Genomic DNA, 25,161 nt, shown 5'->3' with positions numbered 1-25,161 from the left:
CCACAATGCAGCTCACTGGTGGTGACTTCATTTGTTTTTTGAACAAAATTTCAATACGTAAGCTTAAGATGCTTGTGCTCAATAACTACAGCAACTAAAACTGAAAGGCTGTTCTAAGTCAACTTGAGTAACAAACAAAAATAAATCTGAATAGTTAAAACTTTCTAGGTTTGTATAACTTTTCAGTAAAGCAGACTTTAAGAAACTTTGGTGCTTTTAAAAATGAAGTTTTAAAACCGACTTACATGTGAATTAATATACTACGAAGATTTTTTTAAGCCCTCCTAATTAAAATCCATCTTTAGTAAAGAAGGATGCTAAATGGACAACTGAGTCTTTTGTAAAATCATAAGTGCTCAGTATAATAAACCACAAGACAGATCAACATAAGCCACTTCAATATTTCAAGGAGTTCTGCCATTCTTACATTATGAGAAGGGACCCAAAGCTTGGGTTCATCACTGAAGAAAAAACTTGTGGCATACTCTGTAGTTATTCACTTTCCAAAGAAAGAAGCTAAGCATCATAATTATGATTTTGGTTTTTCCAATCAGAAATGGATGCATTTCCAATTACTCATCATAAACCCATGAACTCATCCCTACCAGAGGTCTGAAAGCTAAATTGTACAGATATTTCAAAATGAGAAGCATCAGAACTGCAACATTTCTGTCTCTCAGCAGGTATTAGAAATAGGAAGCTCTTAAAAAAGACTTGTAGCTGTAACAGATGAAAGAGCCAAAAGCAGATTTGCCTTCAAATAGAATTCTTGGGTCTGTCAACAAGAAATTTACAAACTACATTAAAGTAGAAACTGAAAGGGGACGACACAAGACCACTACTTTTCATGCAGGTATGCTAGACCCAGCTGGCCACAGACTTTTACCCACCACTGCAGCTGAGGCCTGTCCCCAGTTCCTCTGCACAGTCAGATCAACATTACAACTGAATAGAGCCTTCTACTGGGGCTACACACTTTTTCAGAATTTGCCCCAAAAGAAAAATGCTGGAACATGGTTAGGTTAGACACTGCAAGTTAGTGTGGCCTGAAAGGATGAATTTCAATTCAGGCTAAATTTCAGAATGAAAACACTGCTCAACAGCCTTATGACACTATTATCACACTCCAGTAAACCAACACGCTTTTTTCGACTGTCAACTTTCATTTAATGGGAGAGTCTGGCTTAGAATCACTGTTCTAGACAAGGCTGTGTTTCAAAAGTCTGTTGGATAGAAATCAATGCCACTAAATAGGAAAAATAATATGTACCAGAAATGATTGTACAACAATAGAGAAGTGTAAGGTGTTTGATTTTGTTCTGCTTGCTCACTTCAGAATGTCAGCTGCTGGTGGGTTTCCAAGTGCTGCGGTGAAAGCACTGGCTCTATGTGTACAGGCATTTCTTACTACAAAAACACGGGCAAAGAAGTCTGTAAACTGCAGGAGGACAGAGTATATCCATCATTCCCCTTTGTTTCCAGCTGCAGTCTCCAGAACACCCCAAGAGCAGCAGCACAGTGTCTGGTTTCAGGCAGTGCTTTGTAAATCATTTAAGGAGGATTCAGTGAATATTTTATAAAGTGAAAGACATTATCACCAGTATCACATCATGAAACAGGTATTTACATTTTTGCCACTAAACACTGTATTTTTAGGAGTAGCTCAGACCGTTACAAGCTGTTCTGGTGAAGAGGCACATGAGAAGCACACCGGGCACCTTCTCTTCCTTGATCCTTAGTTTTGGCTTTTGCCCATATAACATCCACTTTCACTATTTCCTGTAACCTCAAAAAAAGTGCATAGATTCAGCTGGAACAATATCTCTCTCACTAAGAAAAGATTTAAGCTTTGCGATGGTATACGAAATACTTCAGTGCCAAGAGAGAGCTTTATGTTGTATTTTAACTTTGTTTCTCCCAAGGAGAATCCAAATTATTTATTAGCTCTTCCTCCTCTACTGTCTAGCTTCACGATCAAGTTAACATTCCTTTTTTTTTATTTTTTCTTTTCATGCGTTCTTATTTCTGTATACAGAAAGGCTGGCTGGGAAAGAAATTATGAGTTAAATTTTGGCAGATACTTTTTTGTGGTTTTGGCTTGGGTTTGTTGGGGGTTTTTTGTTTTATTTTGGTTTTTTAACTTCAAGGAGCTTACCTCAGATGTATGAGGTAGCGTAGTAGCCTTTCTTCAGTCTGGTGACTGTTTTCTTTATTGACAGTTCGCTTGACTTCTCGTCTCACAGGAACAGAAAATGTTCTTTGCCGTAGGAATGTTTGATGATTAGCTGGCATTTCTCTCAAGTCATAGATCACCACAAACATCTTCACCACAGTTTTGTTAGGGTTAAATAAGGTCTGAAAAGACAAACAGTTCAATACAATACTCTTTAGAGATGACAAATTTGAAAAAAAAACCCAACAAACCTAACCCAAACTCGATCCATCAGAATAGTCCTCCATGCACGTTTCTGTGCCATAGAGAAATGTTTATGTAAAAACAGCGGGAAGCTTTTCTGGTTTTCAACACTTCAACTACCAGCAGTTCCCATTTTTAAATATAATGCTAAACACAATCTAATCTGAATGAAACACTAGTGTAGGACTACTCTTACTTTGCTAATCAGCATCCCCATTTTTGTTTATTTTTCCAGTCAGCTTTTTGTCTACACTGTTTTCCAGACACAATACACTTGCAGGAAGCACAGTGGTGGGCTCCGCTTTTAAACCTGAAATTACGAATGTGTTATCTTGGACTGGGTTCTTAAAAGAAGGAGTCAGTTCACTGGTTCTTAGCAATGACTGTGATTTACTTCGTGGTTTTATTACACAAGTAAAGGTGGTGTTAAAATATTACAAAAGGTAGATACCATTCATTATTCAATCTTAATCACTTTAGAAGAAATTCAGAATTTAGACTGTGGCCTAATTACTTCCCCATCACTTTTTCAAAGCCACAGTGTCCCCAAGTATTCTGATTCTCCTGTAACTGATTTTAAGACTCCTCAGAGCACAGAAGTGTTCAAAGATTGGGAATCTTCTTTGTCCCATGCACAGACTTCTACTCTGAATTACTACAGTATACCTACAGAGATGCACATTTCCACTGCTAGCTTCATGCTCATCTCCAATAACCTCATCTCTGCATGACTTTCTTGATATTAGTGGTTTCAAGGCACCCTTATCTGCTGAGTACATACCACTTGTATTGTTCCTGAAGGCGGTACCCGATAACCCCTTTTACCAAGGGACTCTAAAGTAATTACACCCTACAAAAACAAAACACGTATTTAGGTCACAGAGATAAACAAATCAAAATGTTCTAATCATGTAATTGCATTGATTTGAAACATAATCAGTAATTTACAAAAACTAAAAATAGAAGGCAATGCATTTAAGATGCAGGTAAAAAATCAGCAGTAGGGGCCTTACAGATAGTTTGGCAGACCATTAAAAGCTGTGCAATAAGAGGTACGTTCTCCTCTTGAAACAAGATTCAAGTTTCCACATCTTCTCCACATCAGGGAGCTAGGACAAAACAGAGCTTTCTTTCAAAGCAGCTGGGAGGTTAAAATGAAACATTTGTCTCCTCCTTTCCATTTCTATATCATCTACAGTTGCACCAATAATACTCCAAATCTCACAGAACTCACTTTTGCTTTTCAAAGGCAGCAGATGCACTTAATCTTCCACTCTAATCCAAACTTTGGGAAGGATGACATCTGCTTTGGTACCAGCTGTGATCTGCAGAGCACCCCTGAGTGCCGCACAGGACGCTGCCGAGGCCACGCTCAGGGCACTGCCACACCTCTGGTCACCCTGCAGGGCACCACTGCTGCACCCCACTGCACTGGACTCAAAAAACCCAAACCAAACAACCAAAAAAAGACCCCAAAGCAGAGAAACTAGCTATACAAACAGAAACAATGTTTCTGATGATGGAGGCACTACACAAATGCTGTATTAATCCTGGGAGACTCAGCCATAATAGCATATTTAGAGCATGTGGAAAAGCCTGAAACAATGAAACCCAGCTAGGAAAATAAGCAATGCTACTTTAACCGTTTGAGGAGCATGAGAATCCCTTCACCTCCTAGAAAATTAAGTGAAATAATCTAGAAAGATGAAAGCAAAAGAAGAGATACTTTTTGCAGCAGTTAAGACATATACAAGTTTAAACTCAAAGCCATTACTTAAACTCTAAGCAGTTTCCTTTTCTGAATACTTTCCAAAACAGAAGGTCAGAAATATGGTAACTGCTATGAATTTAAAATCTAAATGTTGGGATACTCAGATGTTCATTGCTTGACTTACATGTTTAAACAACCTCTTTACTGTATATTAGACAGACGTACACATACAAAAACCTCTAAAAATTGGAGCTGCCACCTATGTAAAATTGAGGTTCTTTAACAGGCATTCACAATAAATCCAGCCTCTGATTCACTGCCAGCATATAAGACACCATTTGCTTTTTACAGAGGAGCACTTTTAGACTTGCAACACCCGTGCTGTCACTGTAGAAAGGTGGAACAGAATTAGCACCCAGAGATGGAGAACACAAACACTGTGTGGCTGCAAACATCAGCAAAGCATGCAGCCTGTGAGAGTGCCGTGTGCCACGACAGCCCCAACAATATCTGCTTTAAAAGAAAGGGCTGAATAACTTCCAAGTCTAAGGTCTCCGTCAGCAATTGCCCCTTGGCCTGCACCTAAGCCACTCTGCAGAGTGGTTAGTTGCCCAGAGCAGCTGCTTGTTGGGACAACAAAACGTATCCTGTTAAGTCCAGCTATTGCCTCACTGCTATTTTAAGGTAGATGGATAAAAAGAGATGTTGGGGGTTGATCACTGCAGTGTGGGGGGAGACAAATACATTCAATATCCCAAGATGAGAACAGCTGAATGGTGGGGCAGAGAAGTGGAAGGAAAAGCACTAGTTAGGGAAAGGAAGGGGGAGAGGACAACTCTGTCATAGGCAGTTGAAAATAAGCCAGATCCCTGCAAATCTTCACCTTCTGAACCCTCTACTCACCAAGCTCTTGCTCTTCGCCTCCATGTACCAGAATTTATTTAAAATAAATCCAACCACACACTTACCATGTAAGGAGAGGGCGCATTGTCATCTGAAACGCTGTAGAACGACACTTCAACTGGCAGAGTCATGTGCGTGGGACAAAAGACTCCACTGGCTCCCACCTCTGCTGTGAAACCCTCCACAACACCGAGCGGGTCCAAGCGGAAATTCAGGACAGATTCCTGGAAAACAAGGCACATACAGCTCAGCTTGGGAACACCTCAAATAAAACAGAGTATAACTGATCAGGAAACAAGTCTATATAAAACTTTGTGTCTTTCATAAGGTGACCTGCCAAAAATCAAAAATCACTAAGGCAAAAATGATGAACGTTCAGTAAGATGACAGTGGTTTAAGAGAAAGCATCCAAATCCTGTCTTCGTCCTGCTGAAACTGTGCAAAAGCCCACGGAGAACTTTACTGCAGCAGGATCTATGCATGATTTGCAGCATATACTATCTGAAAAACATAATAACCTAGAATCTGTAACCTTCCCCAACAAATTCAGCTGCATATTTCACAAGACAGTACAATACAACCCGTTAATGCACTGGCTGTTAGTTGCTGTTACTGGATATGCTACATGAAGTGAAGAGCTGGAGCCTACCCTTCAAACATGTTCTGTTTAATACACTGATTTAATTCCGCTTTTGTGACATATTAAGTAGACTTTAAGAGTGAAAATGTAAATCCTTTTTTCTAGGTAAGGACATTATAAACATGAACAATTACAGGTTATTAAATCTCACTTAAGGCAAGAGAACATCTTCTAACTTGACCATAGTGGGAAACAAAAGCTTAAGCAACTCATTGTATTTGATTCTCTGAGACAGAAGATGTCTGGGGCATGAAATAAGTGCCTTTACAGCTGGAAATGAAAACAAATTTTATTCAATTTAGTTAGGAACTTTTACATTTTAATAAGGCTGGAATTGTTCACAGTAATATACTTCTAAAAGCAGTACAGAAGAGTATTAAAAATACCACAAGAATTCTAGAGAATATGCAATACCTCAAAGTTTCCCAGAAGGCTAAGACTTGTTACTGGTGGAGCACTGGAACTTAGAAATGGTTTCCCATGGCTGTCTGGATCACTGTCTCTGTTTATACATTGTTGTGGGCTATTAAAAAAAGACAGAATAAATATAAAGAATAAACACATTTGCTTTTGTCTTCTGGGTATAAACAGCTCTAGAGAGAATAATTTATTTACTGTACTACAAAATGTTGTCCTAAAGAAGTAACAGTTGAACATTGCCTATTAATACTTTTGCAAAGTAGCAAATTTAATAATAATAATAATAATAATAATAATAATAATAGCAGCAAAGCATTTTCTAGTTAACTGAAAAATATTTTCACCAGTTTTACATTACAAGGGATAAAGACAATAGAAATTTTGTTCTTTAACTCCATTAGCAGGAATCAAAAGATCAGATTATTTTCTCTTGTATGTAGGTACTTTTGTCTCATATTCTGAAGCATATCTCATATTCCTGACATCAAACTACCATATCAAAAGCTGTTTATGTTACATGTATTAATGTACAAAAGGTCAGGATTGGCCCTTTTTAAAAGTCTGATTCTCTGAACAAGTTAAGACATTAAAATGCTTAACTTGTTCAACACTAAGGACAAAATACAGCACAAAATTAACATTGATTTGAAGAAGAATCAGTGATTACTAGCTTTTCTGTCTGAAAACTCAAGTGTATCTGACAGCATATCTACCCCTGCTGGGGACAGAACTCATTCTGCCAGCAGCTCTCATTCCATGGCTATGTCCCAGAGCTGTGCTAACCTGGAAACTCCCAGGGCACCTCAGCTGCTGAGCCTTGTTTTAAAATAAGGATTCTTTTGAAAGCATTTTTTGTCTTTGCTAACAAGCTTTGTTTTTGCATATAAATATATATATATACACATTATGCCTCCCTCAAAATTCTCCATGTTTCTGGTAAATAAAACATACCTTCTTGCAGACAGACATTTCAGCTGCAGCAATGATGAATCCAGATCAAAGCACCCAGACTGTGTTTTCCTTTGAGGAACCTCAACAAGGAAAGAAGATGCTAATTTGAAAACTGAGCTGCTACCACAGACAATTTTGCCAAGTAAGCACATTTTGCCAAGAATTTTCATGACATTACAAAATTATAAAAACAGAGCATAGAGAGTAATTCTTATACATTTTAAACATAGTGAAGAAAGTTCTAGGACTATTAATGACGAGACTGTAAATTCTGATTAGCAGGAAGTATTTCAGTAAAGACATTCAGGAAGCTGATGTCTCTTTGGAACAGTACAGAATAAACAGGCTGTAACAATTTCCATCAAATTTCCCTGAAAATATGACAGCCTTTACAAACAATGAAGAATAAAGCATATCACATGTTGATTACAGGACATCACTACTTCAGTAGTTTTAATAGGGACTGCCTCCTTTTTTAAAACTCCTAACAACCTACCAAGAACTGTAACACTTCCCCAAAGTCTGCCTTATCACAGCAGTTTTGTTTCACTAAATCATTCCATGACATCTCTGGTTACTGAAGAATGTACTGTACAAACTGGTCACAGAAACAAAAGCTTTGGAATAATAGGCAATCAGGTATTAAAAACTAACACAAAACCTCTCAAATGACAAAATGTTAATTTACACTTAAAGCACTGATCTTCAAAATGCTTTCTTTTGTGCTCTAAAATGGCACCAAAGCATTGTTTCTATTGATTTTTCTAATGCCACCTTTTGTTAATCTTGATATTATCTCAACAACTATGTATGTCTTTAATATTTTCTTTTCCAAAACTACTGTTTGGCTTCATTTACAGGTTAACTCTCATTTAAGCATTAATTTCCACTCACAAGAGTATTCACTGTGACACAAAGTAAATACACTCACTTCACCTAGGTATTTTGTCAAATTTTATACCATGCACAGACATTAGAAGAACAAATACTCCCTTTCTCAGTTAAAAGAATTTCAAAAATAACTTACAGGACTTGAAAGCAGAGGCAGTCCAGTTCTGGGATGAAAAGCCTTGGTTGAAGTTCCATCCAGGGATCGAAAGTTGTGTTTCCGCCATGTGTTTGTGTGTTTTAGAGACGGTGCTTTCTGCCAGCAGAACAAATTCACTCAGGTTATCAATGGGATATTTCAGTGACCTATCATGATAACACTCACTTGCTGTAAGGGACAAGACTCCTGACCCAGGTGGATCTCCATCACACTAGCGTGGGATGAAACACTCAGTATAAATTCCCCTTGATCTATAATTACACAGACTGCTCCCAAAAGACCACAGAGCATACTCAGACAGGTGTCCTTCTGCAAACCAGGCTGCCTCACTGCCTATGGAAACAGTCCCAGCTCTGGCCCCGGCAGTGGAACAGGACAGCGTTCTTCTCCGTGGTAAACTGACGAAGTTTAGGGGAGGCACCACCAGCCAAGTTACCCAATCACACAGAATCATTTGACATGTCACCTTGTCAGCTAGACCATGGCACTAAGTTGTTTCTTGAACACCTCCAGGGTTGGTGACACCAGCACCTGGGCAGTCCATTCCCATGCTTAACCCTCTCCATGAAGAAATCCTTCCTGAGTTACTTCAGACCAAGATTACAATGGTAACACGCTGCTTCCTACAAGGTCAGGCTTAAACTCCTCTTCATGCTGGTCCTTAGCAGATAGAGGGTACAAGCTATCTGACAAAGGGCAGCTGTAGGAATTATAGTCTGTTCCCATATGTATTTACCTGTACGTCTGGGTTCTTCTGCCTCTCACACTTAACTACATTGTCTTCAGCAGGTTTCTTCTGAGAAGTGCTTTGAAAATCCAGGCTTGTTGGGTCTTCATTCTCATCATGTGCAGTTTTTGTTTTATCTTGTTTGGTTTTGTTTTTGAAACTGTCATGGTCTTTATTTAAATAATTTTCAATACTAACAAGCTGAGTATTTTGCTCATAAATATTTGGTTTTTTGGAGTCTTTATCTAAACGCTTGAGCTCATTTTTGTGCAAAGAGTCAGATACTGGCATCACGGTTGCTTTTTTTGTACCTTCAAGTATTCTGCATTTTTCTATCTGTAAATTATTAAAACTGTCTGTGCCGTTGTTCTCACTAACAACTGTTCTTTCTTTAAGTTTATTTGTGCAAATCTGTTCATCAATGCTGCTGGAATTTGAACCCTGTTTAATTCTGTTGGTTATCTGGTCTTTCTGTGCACAACCAGAATGTATTTCAAATTTATCTGGAACTTCAGATTTATTTCCTTTAATACATGATGATGATGTGTGAATGTTATTAAATGCATGAGAAGTTTTATTTGAAGTCTGATGAAATGCATTTTGGACAGCTTCACTGGGTTTTGCTAAAACCAATTTTCTTCTTGCTTGGACTTTCAGAGACGTCTTCAATTCTCCATCAAACCTAGAAGGACTGATAGGAGTATCAGGTGTCTTTGTCCCTGATTTACTGCTGTCTTCTAACAGAGAAAAACTGGATTTAGCAAAAGAAACAGAAGACGGTTCCTTGCCTTTCTTCAGCAAATTTTCATCTTCATATGTACTTCGGAAAATTTTTGAAGTGACTGGACTAGCCTCATGCACCTTGAATGGATGTCCAGCAACATGGGAAGTGGCTGGATCACAATGAATCAAGTGTTGGGCAATCCTTGCTATCACCTCCTGCCGCTCCTGGAGCAGGGAATCAATCAGGGGGTTACTCTCTCCTGCCGACTGACGGCCACAGTGGCTCCCTGGAACACGGGCGTCGAGCAGGGTGACCTCTGGCACTGCTCTCGTTTTGCCTTCCCCACTATCCTCCTGTATTGCATTGTCTGAGCTGGCAACAGAAACAGGGGTGCTTTCCTTGCTTTTCCTTGGCAAGTTCTCGTCTTCGAAAGTACTCCGGAAAGCTTTTGGTGTAGCCGAGATGTTTTCATGTGTGTTGAACGGACGCCCAGCAACAACTGGTGAAGTAGCTGGATCACAGTGAATCAAGTGCTGAGCAATCCTAGCAATGACTTCTTGTCGCTCTTGAAGTAAAGAGCCTATCAAAGGATTGGTTTCTGTGGGCTGATGAGAGCAATGACTATTTGAAACACGGGAATCAACTAGAGAACAGGATTTAAAAGTCCTGACCGGTGTTTCATGAGGTTGTGTCTTACTGTCTGCTGTAGCATTATAGCACTGAACTTTAGACTGCGATGCCCCAAAGTCAGATCCAAGTCCGGTAGATGGATAAAGTTTTAAATTTCTGAAAGATGTAGTAAATTCAGGCAACTTTTTTCCATTAAGTAGGCCTTCAGGTGTCATTGTCCATGTCTGTTTCCCACGAAAATGCTGTGGACTGGGAGTACTGCATTGCTGAGCAGCACTGGGATCGCCGTGCTGATGGAACTTACGCTCTTGCATTCGCTTTTCGTAAAAGCTAAGGTTGGTGTGAATACTACAGGTCAAAACTGGGTAGTTGGATTGCCTGGGCAAGGACTGGACGCTGACTCTCAAGGCCACATTGTGAGAAACATTAGGAACAGGAAAGACATGCTCAGTGGGTGTCTGGGAGAACGTCCACGGCAAGTCCACATCTGCAGCGCTCACCCTGAAACAACACCGAAGGGCATTTACAACAATAGCTAAATGAATAGTTTTTAATTATCTACTTCATAACAAAGGTCTAAGAAAAAGCACTAAAAACATCAGCAACTGCTGTACTTTGCGTAGTACACAAATCCTATAGAACTGCCAAAGTACCAGGCCAACAATTCTAAAATCAAGCAGGAGGACAGGAGAGAAGAATGATTTTAAGACAAGCTGCAGCAATCTGCAAACAGCAAACGAGTTTTTTTCCATTCCAGGCGTACCTGTAGAGGATGTTTCGGGGAACAGCACCGTGTGAAACGCTCAGCCACGCGCTCAGCTGAGAGAAGAAGACAAAGGACCGGACAGCCAATAAAAGGGTCTTCTCTTCAATAAATCGATCTCCACTCCTAAGACATTTAAAGACAAACACATAAGTGTTGGTAAGAATATTCAGAGACTTTTTAGAACTAGAATATTGTCAGATCTTTGGTCAGAATAATAAAATACAGCTTAATCAAGCAAAACAAAAACTCCTCACACATTTTTGAAGATCCCAGAGCCTCGTTTGTTTTTATACACATTAAAATTGACAAAACTTGACGTAACAAATGTTAAACGTATTTAAAGGACCATTTGCAGCCAGGATCATTTTCATATTCTGCACTGCACAATGTGTACTGCAGAAATTTTGAGTATAAGAAGACTAAAATTGAGATGCTTCGATTTCACTAGCAAACAGTGGTTTGCTTAGATCAGTCCTCATGGCAAAGAGCCAGTTCAAAAACACTGATTACTTTAAGGACTTTAATATGACAAGATTCTTGCAATTACCAGCTAATCTTCATATCTAACTTACTGTCGAGGAACTGGCTCCAAAATCCACCTTTCTAACAGCAATGCATCTTGTTTGATTGCAGGATCATTTAAATCATTCCCCTCGGTGGTGGGCCCTTCATCACTATAGCAACAGTCTGGAAGTAGCATCACTTCTACCATGATTGGAATATTGTTCTTCCACAGAAGCATAACCTCAGATCTGGTTCGCCTGGCCTGACGACACTGAGGGAAAGGAAAATGTCAACATACACAAGCCATAAAAATACTAGCCAGATTTAAATCTAATTTAAAAGCACATTCCAAAGTACTAGAGAAGGATAAGGGTCAAATTCTGTTTGGTTTCACCAAATCAGAAATAAGATTCCAAAGCTATTAAATGAAAAAATAATTAACAAATCCTTTACAGTTGCCATTTGAGCAAATTTCTTTAGAAAATTAAAAAAAGCTTATAAAAATACATATCCCCAACCACTGCACTTTGCTACCTTGCAGTTATCTCTCCACAAGGCACCCTCTTGGATAGACCAACTCAGCAGTATCTTTATAAATTCTGTGTCTTGAAGCAGGCTAACTTTCTGCATGAATATAACATAAATTCCCACAGTACTTAGGAACTTCAACTTTACTCCCAAACAGACTGGCTAGATTTGATGTGCTTGTGTTTTTTTGATCACTAACTTTTCAAGAACACCTGGAAAAGCAAAAAGTTAGGCAAGTCAGCCTGCATTTTCTCAAAAGAAACCCTAGACCAAGAATGCTAAGTATAGTGCTCGTCATTTACATAATAAAGATTCAAATAGGCACTGCATTCAGGTAGTCGTGCAGAACTTCACGTTCAAGGATAAAAGGCTTAATGATCTCTCATTTTAAGGACAGATCTATTATTAGTAGGATACTGAATTACATACTCATTTAAATGAAGGACTGACAGAGAGCCATTGTTACTCATGCTTAACTGTGAATCCACTGTGGGTTCTTGGCTGACTTTAACCACAGTAGCAAGGATTTGGGACATGAAATGGGAACCACGGCCATACCTGAGCCAGTTTGTCGCTGCATTCATGCTTAGTTGTTGGTGGCTGACTTGACTGTGCTGGTGGGCAGTGGAAGCCCTCTGTCCTGCCCTTGATCGAGTACTCTGGTGTCCGGCCCTCAGTGATCAGCAAGGCCAAGGAAACCAGGAACTCCTCAGCTTCATACTCAAAGTATTCATCCAAAGTATCTGTCATTTCAAAAAGACAAAAATTAATGACATTTGCTGTATAACAACTGTTGGCTGACCCTGCAGTTTGTTTCAATTACATTTGAAATGAGAGTGGGCTATGGGAAATGGATCTTCGTGTCAGACTGGCTGCACTCCCCATAAAGCCCACCACTCCCCACTGTAGCACCACAAAACAACTTTCCTCATCTCATAATGTTGTCACTACAAACAGACAAAGAACTTTGTTTTTCTACAGCTTTTCTAGAAGACAAAAGCTTTCCTGGGCTCTTGTGGGAGAAGTCTGATGACAGTATGACTTGGCACTGTTATTATCATCTGACAGATGGAATAAGAAGCCACAATATATCATAAAATAGTTTAAAAATTGAAGAAGAAGGAAAAAAAGGAATATTTACTTCCATTACAGAAAAAGTGGGACACAATGTTCTTTAAGATTTTTATTTCAAGTCCCTCCTGCTGAGAGCAAGGCTTACTTCAGAGGTCCATTTTTAGTTACCATTAACACATAGGAAATGTCCCGAAGAAACATACAGAGTATTCATTGTTTTGTACCACGGTCAGTCTAAACTTGTGCAAAGAATGAAAACTCAACAAGTCTCTGCAGACAAAGCAGCAGCTGGCACTGCTCTTCATGAAGAGCCCTGGCACACTCAGTTCCTGCAGAGCTAAGATGCACCATTTTATGGTGTTTTACAGAGCACCCTTCTCCTCCTCCTCCCTCATCACGAGGATGTCACCCATCATTCAAACAGATTTAAGTACAACCAGATCATGTCGTTCTCCTCTCTGCTTCAAAACACTTCAAGTTTCAAAATTATTTAATTACTGAAGAGGTTACAGAAAACTCTCGTTTCCATGAAAGAGAAAATACATTCACTTCAAAGTCTATTTTAAGAGCAGCAAAAAAAAGCGGGTGGAGGCAGGGCCGCCAGCAGTTCTTTACCTTTATTTTCAAGCTTTAGGGGAACAAAAGCACATGACATCCTCACAATTTTAGCTTAAATGTCCTATGTCATCCATCAAAACAAAACTGCCACAGGGACAGAGTTAATTTCTATGCATGTTTCAATTATCATGCATAAAATACCCTTCAGAAGTCTTTTTTGTCTTGGTCCCCTAATAGCAGAGCATTTGGCAAACATTGCAAGGCAGACTTGAGAGATGCATACAAGAATGGATGCGTGAAACAAAAGCTCCAATTAAATGTGCAATTATCTGCATATGCAAATCATCAAGTGTGTAAAACCAGCTTTTGCATGTACATATTTGCCTAGCCCAGGCTTGTACACCACCGACCCCAGGGCTTACAGCCTATTTGAAGGGATCTACACAAGGTAAATAACAGAAGTCAGCCCACTGCTGAAGAAGAGCCAGAGGACAGATGAATTACCCTGGAGGACCCCATATGGCATGTGAACAACACATTAATTCATCTGGCATATGTTAAAATGGTCATTCACCTGACGGATGGCAAAAAATATCTAATAAAGGGTGAATGAAAGATTAAAGGAATGGTAAATAACAGAGAGGACAAGACTCTTAGGTAGTGATATGAGTCACCTACAAAATTAGGCACCTGCAATTTTTTTTTCAGCTGGAAGTCTGGTGAACAAAAGGCAAGTCATACTTGGGAACAGGAAAATGGAATTTGGGAAGACTCTGAAAAGGATTTGGATATACAACAGACAAAAAAAAAAAAAAAAATTGCAGCATTATCTTGCTGCTAAGCTCATCTTTGTATGTCCAAAGGCCATGGTAATTTCAAGAAAGCCCTAGCAGGAAGGATCACTAGTGGAGTATTTTGCCTACTCTGACAGAGAAGTTCAAAAATCTCGAAAGTGTTCAACAGGAGTGAAATTAATTTAAACTAGAATTGTCTCATGCTTAGCAGACTAAACAAAGCTATTTCATCCCTATGAACATGCACAAGAAGAACTCTTTTTAGTTAAAATACATAAAAACATGTATGATTTTTAAGAAAAACTGTAAAGAGTGTGATCAAGATCAGCATGTGCACAGTAAAATGTGATACCTGAAAATTTACACTAGAGAATTTTAAGTGGCAAGTAACAGTAAAAGAGACATGCCCTTCAATTATCATTAGACGCTTACCATATGAAGCAGTAGACTTTCTACTATTTAGCTCTCTTTTTAAGAAGATAATCCATATGTTCTCAAAATCTTTTGGACTTGACACAAATTAATGGACAAATCCTATGGTCTGAGTGCTTCTGCTGAGCTAGATTTAGGGAAAATCCCACCCCTTTTTTTGTGTTAAAAAGCCTCTGATACCAAAGCTTGTATTGCATACTTATAGTGCTCAGTGCCTTCAGAGACATATTACAGGGTACTACAACAAGACATAGACAGTTTAAAATATTCAAATGCAAGATCCAGTGAATAGTAAATAAGCAAGATAAATAAGCAATAAATCCAGGTGCATATTCTGAAGTAATCATCGCTCAAGATTCAGATTACATACATGATGTTATTTTACATAAACAGATAAAGCTCATTTCCAAGTTCAATTTACAAATATTGCTCCTGTTCCTGTATCAGACCTATTATTTCAGAAGCAACCAGTTTCTTGCCTTAAGAATGGAAGACCCAACTAGCTTAAGAGACGTATTTATATACTTATATTGGCTGCAGTTACAAAAACACCATGTTGTTTCAAAATAAAAATGGCATCATTAAAAAGCCTGTGCTGAACTAGGAAATGCTACAGCATTATAAAGACAGAGCCAGCACTTTAAAATTATGTCAGCAATGTAACAAACCAGTTATTTGATCTAGACTTTAAAAAAAAATGTAAAGCACAAACAGCAACAGATAACGAGAAATATATTTTTTCCTACAAAGTTCATGTGGCATAGTATCTTTTTATAGCTCCACTAGATTTATATATCATTTAGCAACTTCTAAGAGTTTTCATAAAGAAAAAAAACCCTATAACCGTTGAGAAGCCTGGTAATTGTTCCCATACAACAGACACAGATGATGCAAGTTGATGCAATTGAGGACAAGGGCAGAATGACATTTATAGAAACAGCAAACTCAGTGTTTAGTTAAAAAAAGTCCTACTCTGTGTGTGCTGCAACTGTTTGGTTTTGTGTATGAATCAGCCCTAGGACACATCATATATTGTGTACAGAATAACCTCAGTCCTATAACCTGACTATACAAATATGATTTTATTGTTCTGCTTCATCTCTAGCAATGCAACATGCAAGTATATAGCATAAAATAGGCATCCCTGCAGTGTCTGGGGTTTATTCCCCTTAAAATAGCAAAAAAATCAAGTTAGCTGACACAAGTAAATAGGAATTAAAGTAATAAGGCACTACAGCCCTCTAACCAATACATTGAAACAAAAGGTTATTGACCAGGTGGTCACAAGAGACAGCAGCAGGTGTCAGACCACTCTAGGAGGAAAAAAGAGAAATTTAAATTTAGACTGAAGCTACTGTGCATAGAGCAAAGCAGACAGTACTGCAGAACTGACACCTGAAGGCACATCATTTTGTTTTCCTTTGCCTCCTGCACATACCAACCTCAACAAAGACTGATTTTCTACACCTTCTGGACAAACAGAAAAGCCCATTTAACCAGAAATGTCAAGGAGTCTTCACATCCTTGTCCTCCTACCTCCACTACACACAGGTGCACGAGCACTGGAATACAGAATAAGAACTCACAATCTTCCCCAAAAAATGAAATTGGTTCACATCCTGAAACATCAATTAAGGTTAGTCCTGTGGTAGTAGGGATTCAGAAATCCACTTAACTGGAACCCAAGGACTCTCCCAAAACTTCAGTTAATCAAGTTATGCCCAGCTGACTCCTTTCCCAACTAGGTCACGCTGGTGCAGACCAACTCCCTTCCTTTTCCTATCACAGCATTTTCTGTAGTAATTACAGAAAGTGTTTTCCTGAAAGACATGTTTTAGAAAAGCATTTAATCAGTTTTCTAGGCCTAGGCCAGGAAACAGAGACACTGGGTATCATGTAACCCATTGTGTTCCAGGTGGCACCAGAAGGGCAGCACATCTGGAAGCTGCTGCCCTGTCCTGCCTGGGCACAGCAAGGCAATAAATGGCCCCAGCAGAGCCGCTCCTGCCCTGTGCTACCCCCTCCCATCATGACCAAGCTGTGATACGACCACAATCTCTCTTAGTCCATGCTTATTTTATTGTCTTAGCACCTCTCATACTGCACTGCTCACCACAACTGCCTACCAAGCTTGTCCTCTTCTCAGAAAAAGAGCTCATTTTTGCAAAGAGACTTCAAAGAAAGATAATTTAGTTCAACTGGAGTATCCTTTAATCCTGACCTTCACTGATTGAGAGCTACTTCCTTCAAGAGTCCATGAAACAACTAATAATTGCCTTTGAATATGCTCTGTAACAGTGCAGACCGCTCCTGGAAAATCTTTAGGCACCCACAATGGATTTTGAAGGCCACTGATTTAAAGTAATCACATTCCTATTTCACTTCTTAGAAAGGTGAAACCCAGTAAGCAAAACACTCAACAAAATATGGAATGCATGGTGTAGGCTGTTGAGATTCCCAGCTGATGCAAGCTCTGCTCCTGCCCTACCCAGGCTGTCCAGTGGGCACCGTGGCATGGTCGCCCACACCTGCTCTCTCCTTCCTTTTTCAAAGACTAAAAGCATGGCTTAAGCACTTGGATCTTACTTTTTGTACTTTCAGTACAGGCAGTCCCTCAGGAGACACTTTGGTCCAAGGGTCCCATGGCAGGAGAGTCAGGTACACTGGAGATAAAGTGGCTGCACTGTCAGCACTCAGAACCCAGCACCTCCCAGCAAGGGCATTGCTCTGCATTGAAAAAATTACAGCAAAAGCTCTTCTCCCAAAACAATCAACTCTGGTAAGTTTTATTATCTCACTATTCCAAGAAATAGGTGAAAGGTACTTCCACATTTTAAGAGTAAGGCAGGGATTCAAGAAACTACTGTAAAGGAAATGAAACACAATGTAAACGTTTGACTAACAGCTTCTCTTCTGGAATTAGAAACACCTACGGATGCTTTGGTTAACTAATTCCACATTGTGCTTCACTTCAAATGAAAGTTGCCCTTGAATCCCCCAAATCCAAGATTCTCTAAATGAGCGGTCATGTTGTGTCTGCATATTACAAATCCATCGTTATATCTGAAGTCACACGCTTCAAAAGCTTTGCAATAATAAGAGTTTAGGTATAATTTAAGCTATCAAGAGGTAAAGTCATTAGATGGACTACTTGTTTCAAGAAACAAGCTATTAGTTACTTAAACTCAAGCAAATGCAATGAATTGGTTACTCACCTTGATTTAGGAATAATCCTATACAGACTGACACACACTGACAACTGTCTTACGTTCTTATGGCTCAAGATCTTTGAGCTCAGGGACAGTCATTGTGAAAACATGAGGAGAGCAGCACAGTAATTCATTTTATTGTTACTATCTGCTTACTTTTTCCAGGGTACCAAACTGAACCACTACCTGTGTATCAAAGCAGTTCAGCTGTAGGCAGAAAATGGCAGCATAGGAATTTATACTGGAACTGATGCATACCTGCTTGTCAAATGAAATAACAGTATAAGCTATAAAAAAACCTCTGATCCTACTTAGTTTCACATAAAACAGGAAGAAATTCACCTGCTTCTGTGTTGTTATGCCAGTTCATAAGCAGAAAAACAAACCAAAGCACACTACCTTGTAAGCAAGGGGGGATTTTAAAAGCCCAAGACAGAGCTATGTGGAGTTGATGAAGTTATTCCAGAGCTGCAGAGCAATAAAAATCAATCAGTGCCATGAGCTCCACTGCAGAGTGCAGTGCTGCAGTAATTCCCTGGCTACGTGTGTATCACTGCTCATCTCCTGCACGTTCCTGTGGATGCCTCTCACAGCACCCAGAGCTAATCTCGAGGCAGCTTTACTGTAAATAGAGAGACTGGTTTTAAAACTGGGCGGGGGGAAAAAACAAACTACAGCTCACATTTTACTAAAACTTACTCAGATTCAAACAGCTTAATAAGTACAGACATAAAATCCATTTAAAGCTTAAGTTTCCTGCAGTCATCTCTGAAACTACTGCTGTCTGGGAGTGTAAAATGCAGACTGTTAAACTGATCTGGGTGTTCCCATCTTGCTTCCTGAGTTTTGGCTGACATCCTATTTTGCCATCACCATACTGCTTACTGAGTCACTTCTCTTCGTCCAACTGTAGCTTCTATTTTTATCTAAGCAACAACAGTTTAATGTGCTTCTTTTGATTTTTTGGCATTAAACCAGATTCTAGATCCAATATTTGCAAGGGAAACTGGTTTTGTTTTCCCTTAACTGGACAAAGAAAAGGAATAAGAACAAATGGTACAAGCTGAATTGTTTCTTGCTCACAATGAAATCACAAATTGTAAAGTAGGTCAATCATTACAATTTCAACATCTGTACTTAGTAGAAGGAAAGCAATACCTGAAAACATGAACTTCGAGGCTTATTTTAAACATCAATTCACCAAAAGTTGCAAGAGAACATATATATTGTAAAATACACCTGTCCCCCTGTATCCTGACATGGGTACATAAGTGCTGAAATGTCAGTGCAAGGCTGTAAGATTATCAGTGCTGCAATGGTTAGCAGTTTAAATAGAAGCCACTTGTGGGAAGAGAACATTTTCCTTTTTGCTGACTCCTAAACTAAAGGTGCTACTTATACCAACATGCTACAACTGGACAGGTCCTGAAAGCAAAGAGGACTTGGCTCAGCTAAAGCCCTCGAGAGCACATCAATTTCTGTTTTCCTTTATATTAGCTTCCTACATTGTGATTACATTAAATGTGACTACACAAAAAAACTGAAGTTACACTTTAATGAAACAAAAATGCCTATAAGGAGCACACCAAGTAATTTCCATTAATTCACCTCTAGCTTTTTACATTTTCCCCTTGTTTAGCTGATGCTCTGCCTAAGCTAGACTGTGTTAGAACAAACTGCATGACACAATACACCTATCTGAAAAAAAAAGAAAACTAATTCCCAGAAAAGCCAAAGGATTTCTGTCAGGTATTTCATTTCAAAAAGAAAATAATTAGGAGAAAACAGCTCTTTTAAAATTAGTGTGTGGTGCTTAGTATAGAACAGACACTTGGCTGTAATTGGAAGGGAATAGGTTTCTATCCAGCCTTCACTCACCACCAGTACAAGGATTTATTACCCTTGTAAATATGCTGATAGAAACTTTGCAGAATTATATTCAAAACAAATTACTGAGATGCTCCTGTTTTAAATCCCATCCTAGTTCCCAGGGGGTAGCAAGGGCAATGTGGAGACCAGACCCAAACTAACTTCACAGGCACTGGCACCACAATGCAAAACCCATCCAAATGCTCGGTTTGAGAAGCTGAAGGATCCGAGTGTCACCCTAGAACAGAAAGCAGAGCACACTTAAGCTTACAGAGTATGTGAGAATGTCTTCCTAAGGTGTTTCCTTGGCAAATAACTGAGCATTTTTACACTAAAACACAGAATTTTCCAATACAACATTTCTATATTTTTTTTTCCATGCTTCCCTCACTGATACTGGTAACTCTCATCAAGGCTTTCCAAGCCAAGGGAACTTTGGAGATGAGAATGATGACCATCTTCATTATGGTTACTCATTAACTCAAGAAGGAGCTTAGCAGCAGCTACATGGCTGAAGACACACACACCAAAGGCTTTCATCAACTTACTCAACTTCATGTTAGCTGTAAACATCATACTGCAGTGCCTCCATAGCTGCTGCTTTCTTTTCACATGAAAGCCAGCACATCTATTTAGCTAATCCTCGTCTCTTCCTGAAGGCATATCATCCATGTGACAGTTGCAATTGAGTATTGGGAAGTCTAACTCCCAAGCCAAGACATCACTCCCATTAAACAGGTTGATGGCAGCTCTGCATTAAATTCCAGCTGTGACAGCATTTTTATAGTACATAAATGAAAGTGCGTGCCAGAAATTTTATTTCAGGCCCTAAACACAATACAATACAGGACGACATACACGAGTTTCAGTTTTAATTTGTTTAACAATCCAGCCTGACAAAGATTCAACTACTTGCAGACTTCTGTACTATTTCATACAGGGATTGGTTTAGAGATGGAAAGCAGTAATTTGTGAAAATAAATCACTTTCAGATGTTACTGGAAAACAACACAGACCTTTTAAAAAATCCTGCAGTAGGTATTTCAGTGCCCATGAGAGCTGCCAGAGAGCATAGCCCTCTACATAAACACTACATGTTTGCACCTTTTGCTGACCAGATTTTTGCTAAAGTGTCACTCAGTTTATTCCTCTGTAATGTATCTTCACAATAGACACAAGCCTCTTTGGGCTCAGCATTTATAGAGATGAAGTGTTATCCTTGCCAAAAAATACTGGTTTCTAAAATTTCCCCAAATAACACCAAAAAAAATTTGGGGTATTTCATGCTTTATCTCATCACCTTAAATACTTACAGTGCTCAGAAACTTTGGCAATATACTTTCAAGTGTTCTCATGCTTATTTTTCTATTAATACAGATAAAATAACACTTCTTTTCTGAGGAGAAATATAAAGTAGCATTCAGCTTTCAAAAAGATTTTGAGCAAATTATTTGGAAGAGTCATTTAGTGCTGACAAAACTGCAGTGGGAACACAAAAGTCTTGCTGGGAAAGGCCAGCACTGCTCTGTGTGTGCACAGGTTCCACTCTGGCTTACAACCACCAGGCACAAGCTGGTGTTCTTCTTCCCTAAGACCATTGCAAGAAAAAGAACTGTTACATCACATGCCCTTTGCTTCAGACCATAGTTGGACTTGTTGGAAAATAAACCAGAGAGAATTTGAAAAGTGCTGTGTGAGAGCACTGACTCACTTTTGGGTGGAATCAGCAGGCATGCCACAGCTGCTGGAGTCAGGGAAAGCCCCTGCTGAAAGTACCATGGTCACTTACAGGATCACACATTATGGAAACCTTTCACTGGGCATTCTGCCCTCAACACAATACTGTTGTCAAGGCAAATGAGGTTTTGTAAGCACCAAAACAGTCAGCCTTCCCTTCCACACACTCAGAAAACTTTCAACAGCCAATACTCAAACACTCATCTTCACACTGGGGTCGGGTGCCAACGGGCCTGGCCGATGGTTTTTGAAAACCATACTACTGAGGAAGCTCTTGTATGCTGAAAATCTCCTCAAATGATACCTATCAGTATCTATTTTTAATAGATACTGCAATTTCTCAGTTTTACACTGGTTACCAAAACCCCAAACAAAAATAAACCAGAGAAGACTGTGGTACAGGGGTGGGCAGAAGTTTACATGTTCTTCAAAAAAACCCACCTAGTCCAATTTTTGGTGAAAGTAGTCTACTCTATTAAAAGACTATTAAAAAAAATAAAACCAGATGAGCAAAAGACCTCTCCCATGCATGGTTAGTATGTTATTTCTTCCAGGGCAAGAATTTTGATCATCTACAAGTAGCACATTTTAAGAAAGTTTTGGGTTTGTTACTTACATTACAAATTTGGTAAGAGTGTAAAATAGGTGCTATCAGCAACTCACCAGGGCAGCAATAAACCCTGCACCCACCCAAAAGGCAGCCCCTCTCCCTCAAGGGTGGATAACACTCAATTTTAAATATCCTGTTGTCTTAGACGAACCTGTAAAAGCCGTGAAGTTATGAATGAATGCCAGCACTGTTACCTAGGTCAGCCAATGGCCCTGATCCAGATAAATGAAGGTTAATTGGCTTTATTTTTAAATTCTGGAGAAGATGACAGTCTGTGCAGTTTTCCACAGGGCTGAATAGACCTCATGGGCCAGGAATTAAAAATCTGCAACTGCTTGGGCAGTAACTAACTTTTAGTTCAATCCAAATAATCAAAATAGTCATTTTACATGTCTAGACATATTTCATCTCCACAAGTACTGAATACCTTGATGTATGCAGTTTTTCTTCCTCTTTGCTTTCACCCAATTTGAGGAATTGACAGGGTCTAGCTGAGTGACATTTATCTTGTTACATATCAGATTGACTTTAAGATTTAAAAAAAACCCAAAACAATCAGACTAATGAAACTCTGGAGCACAGGACCTTGGAAAGTACCTTTTTAAAAGCTGGGCCCACTTGAACAGTGACATTTCAAACAGCATACTTGTTTGCTTACAAAATTTAAGCGTCTGCTTTCCCTCTCCCCTTCATTCAACCATCCTGCCAGGCTTGCATTGCAGCCTTGAAGGCTACCAGGACCATCGGGCCACTGGGCACCTCACAGAACAAAACAAGCTTACGACAACCCGAGATGCCAGACACTCGTACGAAGTGCCAAAACCAACACTGCTGGAGCAAGAACAATAGCGGTGTGTTCATCGAGTATCTGTTCAAAACGCTTCTCCCTCGCAGGGAAAAGCGAGCGCAGGGCTGGCGGCGCCGCTGCTGGCACGGAGCGAGGGCAGGCGGGCGAGGACAGCGGCAGCAGCAGCCGCCCTGCCCGGGCTGACCCCGAGTCACCCTCCGGGGTGACCCTGGTGGCTCCAGCTTATTGGCTGCACGTGTGTTTTGCAACACCCTGTGCTGCGTATTCCTGGAACACACTTTCCAGAGAACCGAGGGACAGGGCTCGCCCCTCCACTTCCAGCCCAATCTCACCAGCAGCAGCAGCATCCTGCTCCTCGAGATAAACTATCGGCTCAGGGAAAAGGGTCCAGACCCTGCTCGCGTGCTCTGAAATCGGGTGACCTGTGAGTCAAGGGATAGAGCAATAAATTATTAGGAAAAACAAAACACTACACTAAAAATAGAGAACACGAGCAGCACATGAAGAATAATAAATTTTTATCCAGTCAAAGCTCAAGGCCCTCCACAGCCTCTTTTTATCTGGGCAAAACCAATCGACATAAGCAAAGACAGACAGGTAAAACCTAACTTTAGTTCCTCCTTAACAATTTGCAAATATATATTAAAAGTAAACAGCAGGAAAAAAAAAAAAACAACAAAAAGCTGAGTTTTGGAACAGCAGAAAAAGTATTAATGCCCAAAGTAAATATCAAAATTACTCTCTTTCAGGGAAAATTGCTCCAAGATGAATTCAGCTCAGATATGCCAAAAGCTACACTTCAGCTTCTAACAGAGTTCAGGCAACATTAAGGATTTGCCCACTTGTCAGGTTTAATAGATCTAATAAATTATTGTGAATGCTCAAGTTAAGCATCAGGTAAAAAAAAACAAAAGCCGTTCACAAACATTCCAGAACCCAAGTGCCTGATACCCATAACTTAATTTGTCAACCCTCCCATTAGCAAAAACATTATACGGAGGTTTTCTACTAGAAATCAATAAAGAAAATAAATTCTGTTATTATCAAGGGACAACAATGCATAATTTTGTTGGAGGAAGAGGATTTTTTCTAAGAGATAACAAAATAGCACAGAAGAGTACAGTCAAAAATACTTTAAGTTTCCATTTAGAAATATCTGATTGCATTGGCTATTACTGTAAACAGCTGGTTTTTTGCAATCACTTATCTTCAAGAACTAATAAAAAACACATCTGAGAGATTTTTAGCACAGAACATTTTATTCTTACCATCTGAATTAGTGGCTGATCTTGAAAGGATCAGAATCTGGCATGGGAATCCAGACAACAAGCAACCTGCCCTCTTTATCCCCAGAAAAACATGCAAACTGGGTTTACAACACCCTTCTTGCTGGGCTGAATCCCTAGGAAACAGTATTTAGAGAACTGCTTTTAGCACGAGTTGGTTTTCCTCTTGAGTATGGAAAAATGCTTGTCTGAAATCCAAAGATTTTTCTCAGAGATAAATCCTTCCCAGTCCAAGCTGTGATGAAGCTGGAAGCACGCCCTGCCAGCGGGGACCTCTGGTCCGGGCACAGCCCACGTGAATGCCACCCGGCCTCAGCTACCAGATGGCAGTGCCTTATCTGCCTGCCCTGGGAAGAGTCAGCAGTGCCTGCAGGATTTCTCACGGAATTTGTGTGAGAAAGGCACAGACAAGCTTGTGCCTCACCACCATCCAGCCTTGTAAGGTACGTCTGGTTGGTGCCTGACAGGAAACCATGTTTTCCTGGGTTTTTTGTCTCCTAAATCATCATCTTTCATAACAAGAAAATTATTCTTTTTTTGCTTTCAAGATCCTCCATGGCTTACCACCGTTCCTGCTATCACCCACTCACTACTGCAGTGAACTGGCCTCTGATTACTTTAATCACTAGTCCCTATTTCCCCTGCCCTATGTTGTCCTACACTTGATTAAAATGACTCTGCTTTGCAGCTTCTCCATTACGGTGATAAAGGCTTGTTAGCCTGTGGGAGCACAGTTTATCTGCCTCCATCAGTATTATCCCTTTGTTTCCTCACAGCCTTCTGTTGGAAGCCATTGATTTAGCGTTTGATACTTGC

At 39.7% G+C, this 25,161-nt stretch overlaps 1 protein-coding gene across 2 annotated transcripts in view; it reads right to left on the bottom strand.

The window, feature by feature from the left end:
- The window catches only part of FAM214A (family with sequence similarity 214 member A), a 47,056-nt gene that overhangs the window by 4,507 nt on the left and 17,388 nt on the right, over nt 1–25,161 (bottom strand). The window contains exons 2-12 of one of the 2 annotated variants that reach the window (XM_032123225.1): nt 23,392–23,481; nt 12,527–12,711; nt 11,509–11,711; nt 10,934–11,059; nt 8,826–10,671; nt 8,069–8,185; nt 7,042–7,121; nt 6,085–6,193; nt 5,096–5,254; nt 3,198–3,266; nt 2,156–2,355 (exon numbers count right to left, since the gene is read on the bottom strand). In XM_032123225.1, the coding sequence (XP_031979116.1) occupies nt 2,156–2,355; nt 3,198–3,266; nt 5,096–5,254; nt 6,085–6,193; nt 7,042–7,121; nt 8,069–8,185; nt 8,826–10,671; nt 10,934–11,059; nt 11,509–11,711; nt 12,527–12,711; nt 23,392–23,481 (3,184 nt within the window). The remainder of the gene's footprint in view (nt 1–2,155; nt 2,356–3,197; nt 3,267–5,095; nt 5,255–6,084; nt 6,194–7,041; nt 7,122–8,068; nt 8,186–8,825; nt 10,672–10,933; nt 11,060–11,508; nt 11,712–12,526; nt 12,712–23,391; nt 23,482–25,161) is intronic. The other variant, XM_032123226.1, reaches the window with a different exon arrangement.

Source organism: Corvus moneduloides, chromosome 13 (genome assembly GCF_009650955.1).
Source record: "Corvus moneduloides isolate bCorMon1 chromosome 13, bCorMon1.pri, whole genome shotgun sequence".
NCBI classification, from domain to species: Eukaryota; Metazoa; Chordata; class Aves; order Passeriformes; family Corvidae; genus Corvus; species Corvus moneduloides.
Note: the sequence above shows the minus strand (reverse complement) of the source record. Positions and strands in the feature narration are given on the sequence as shown.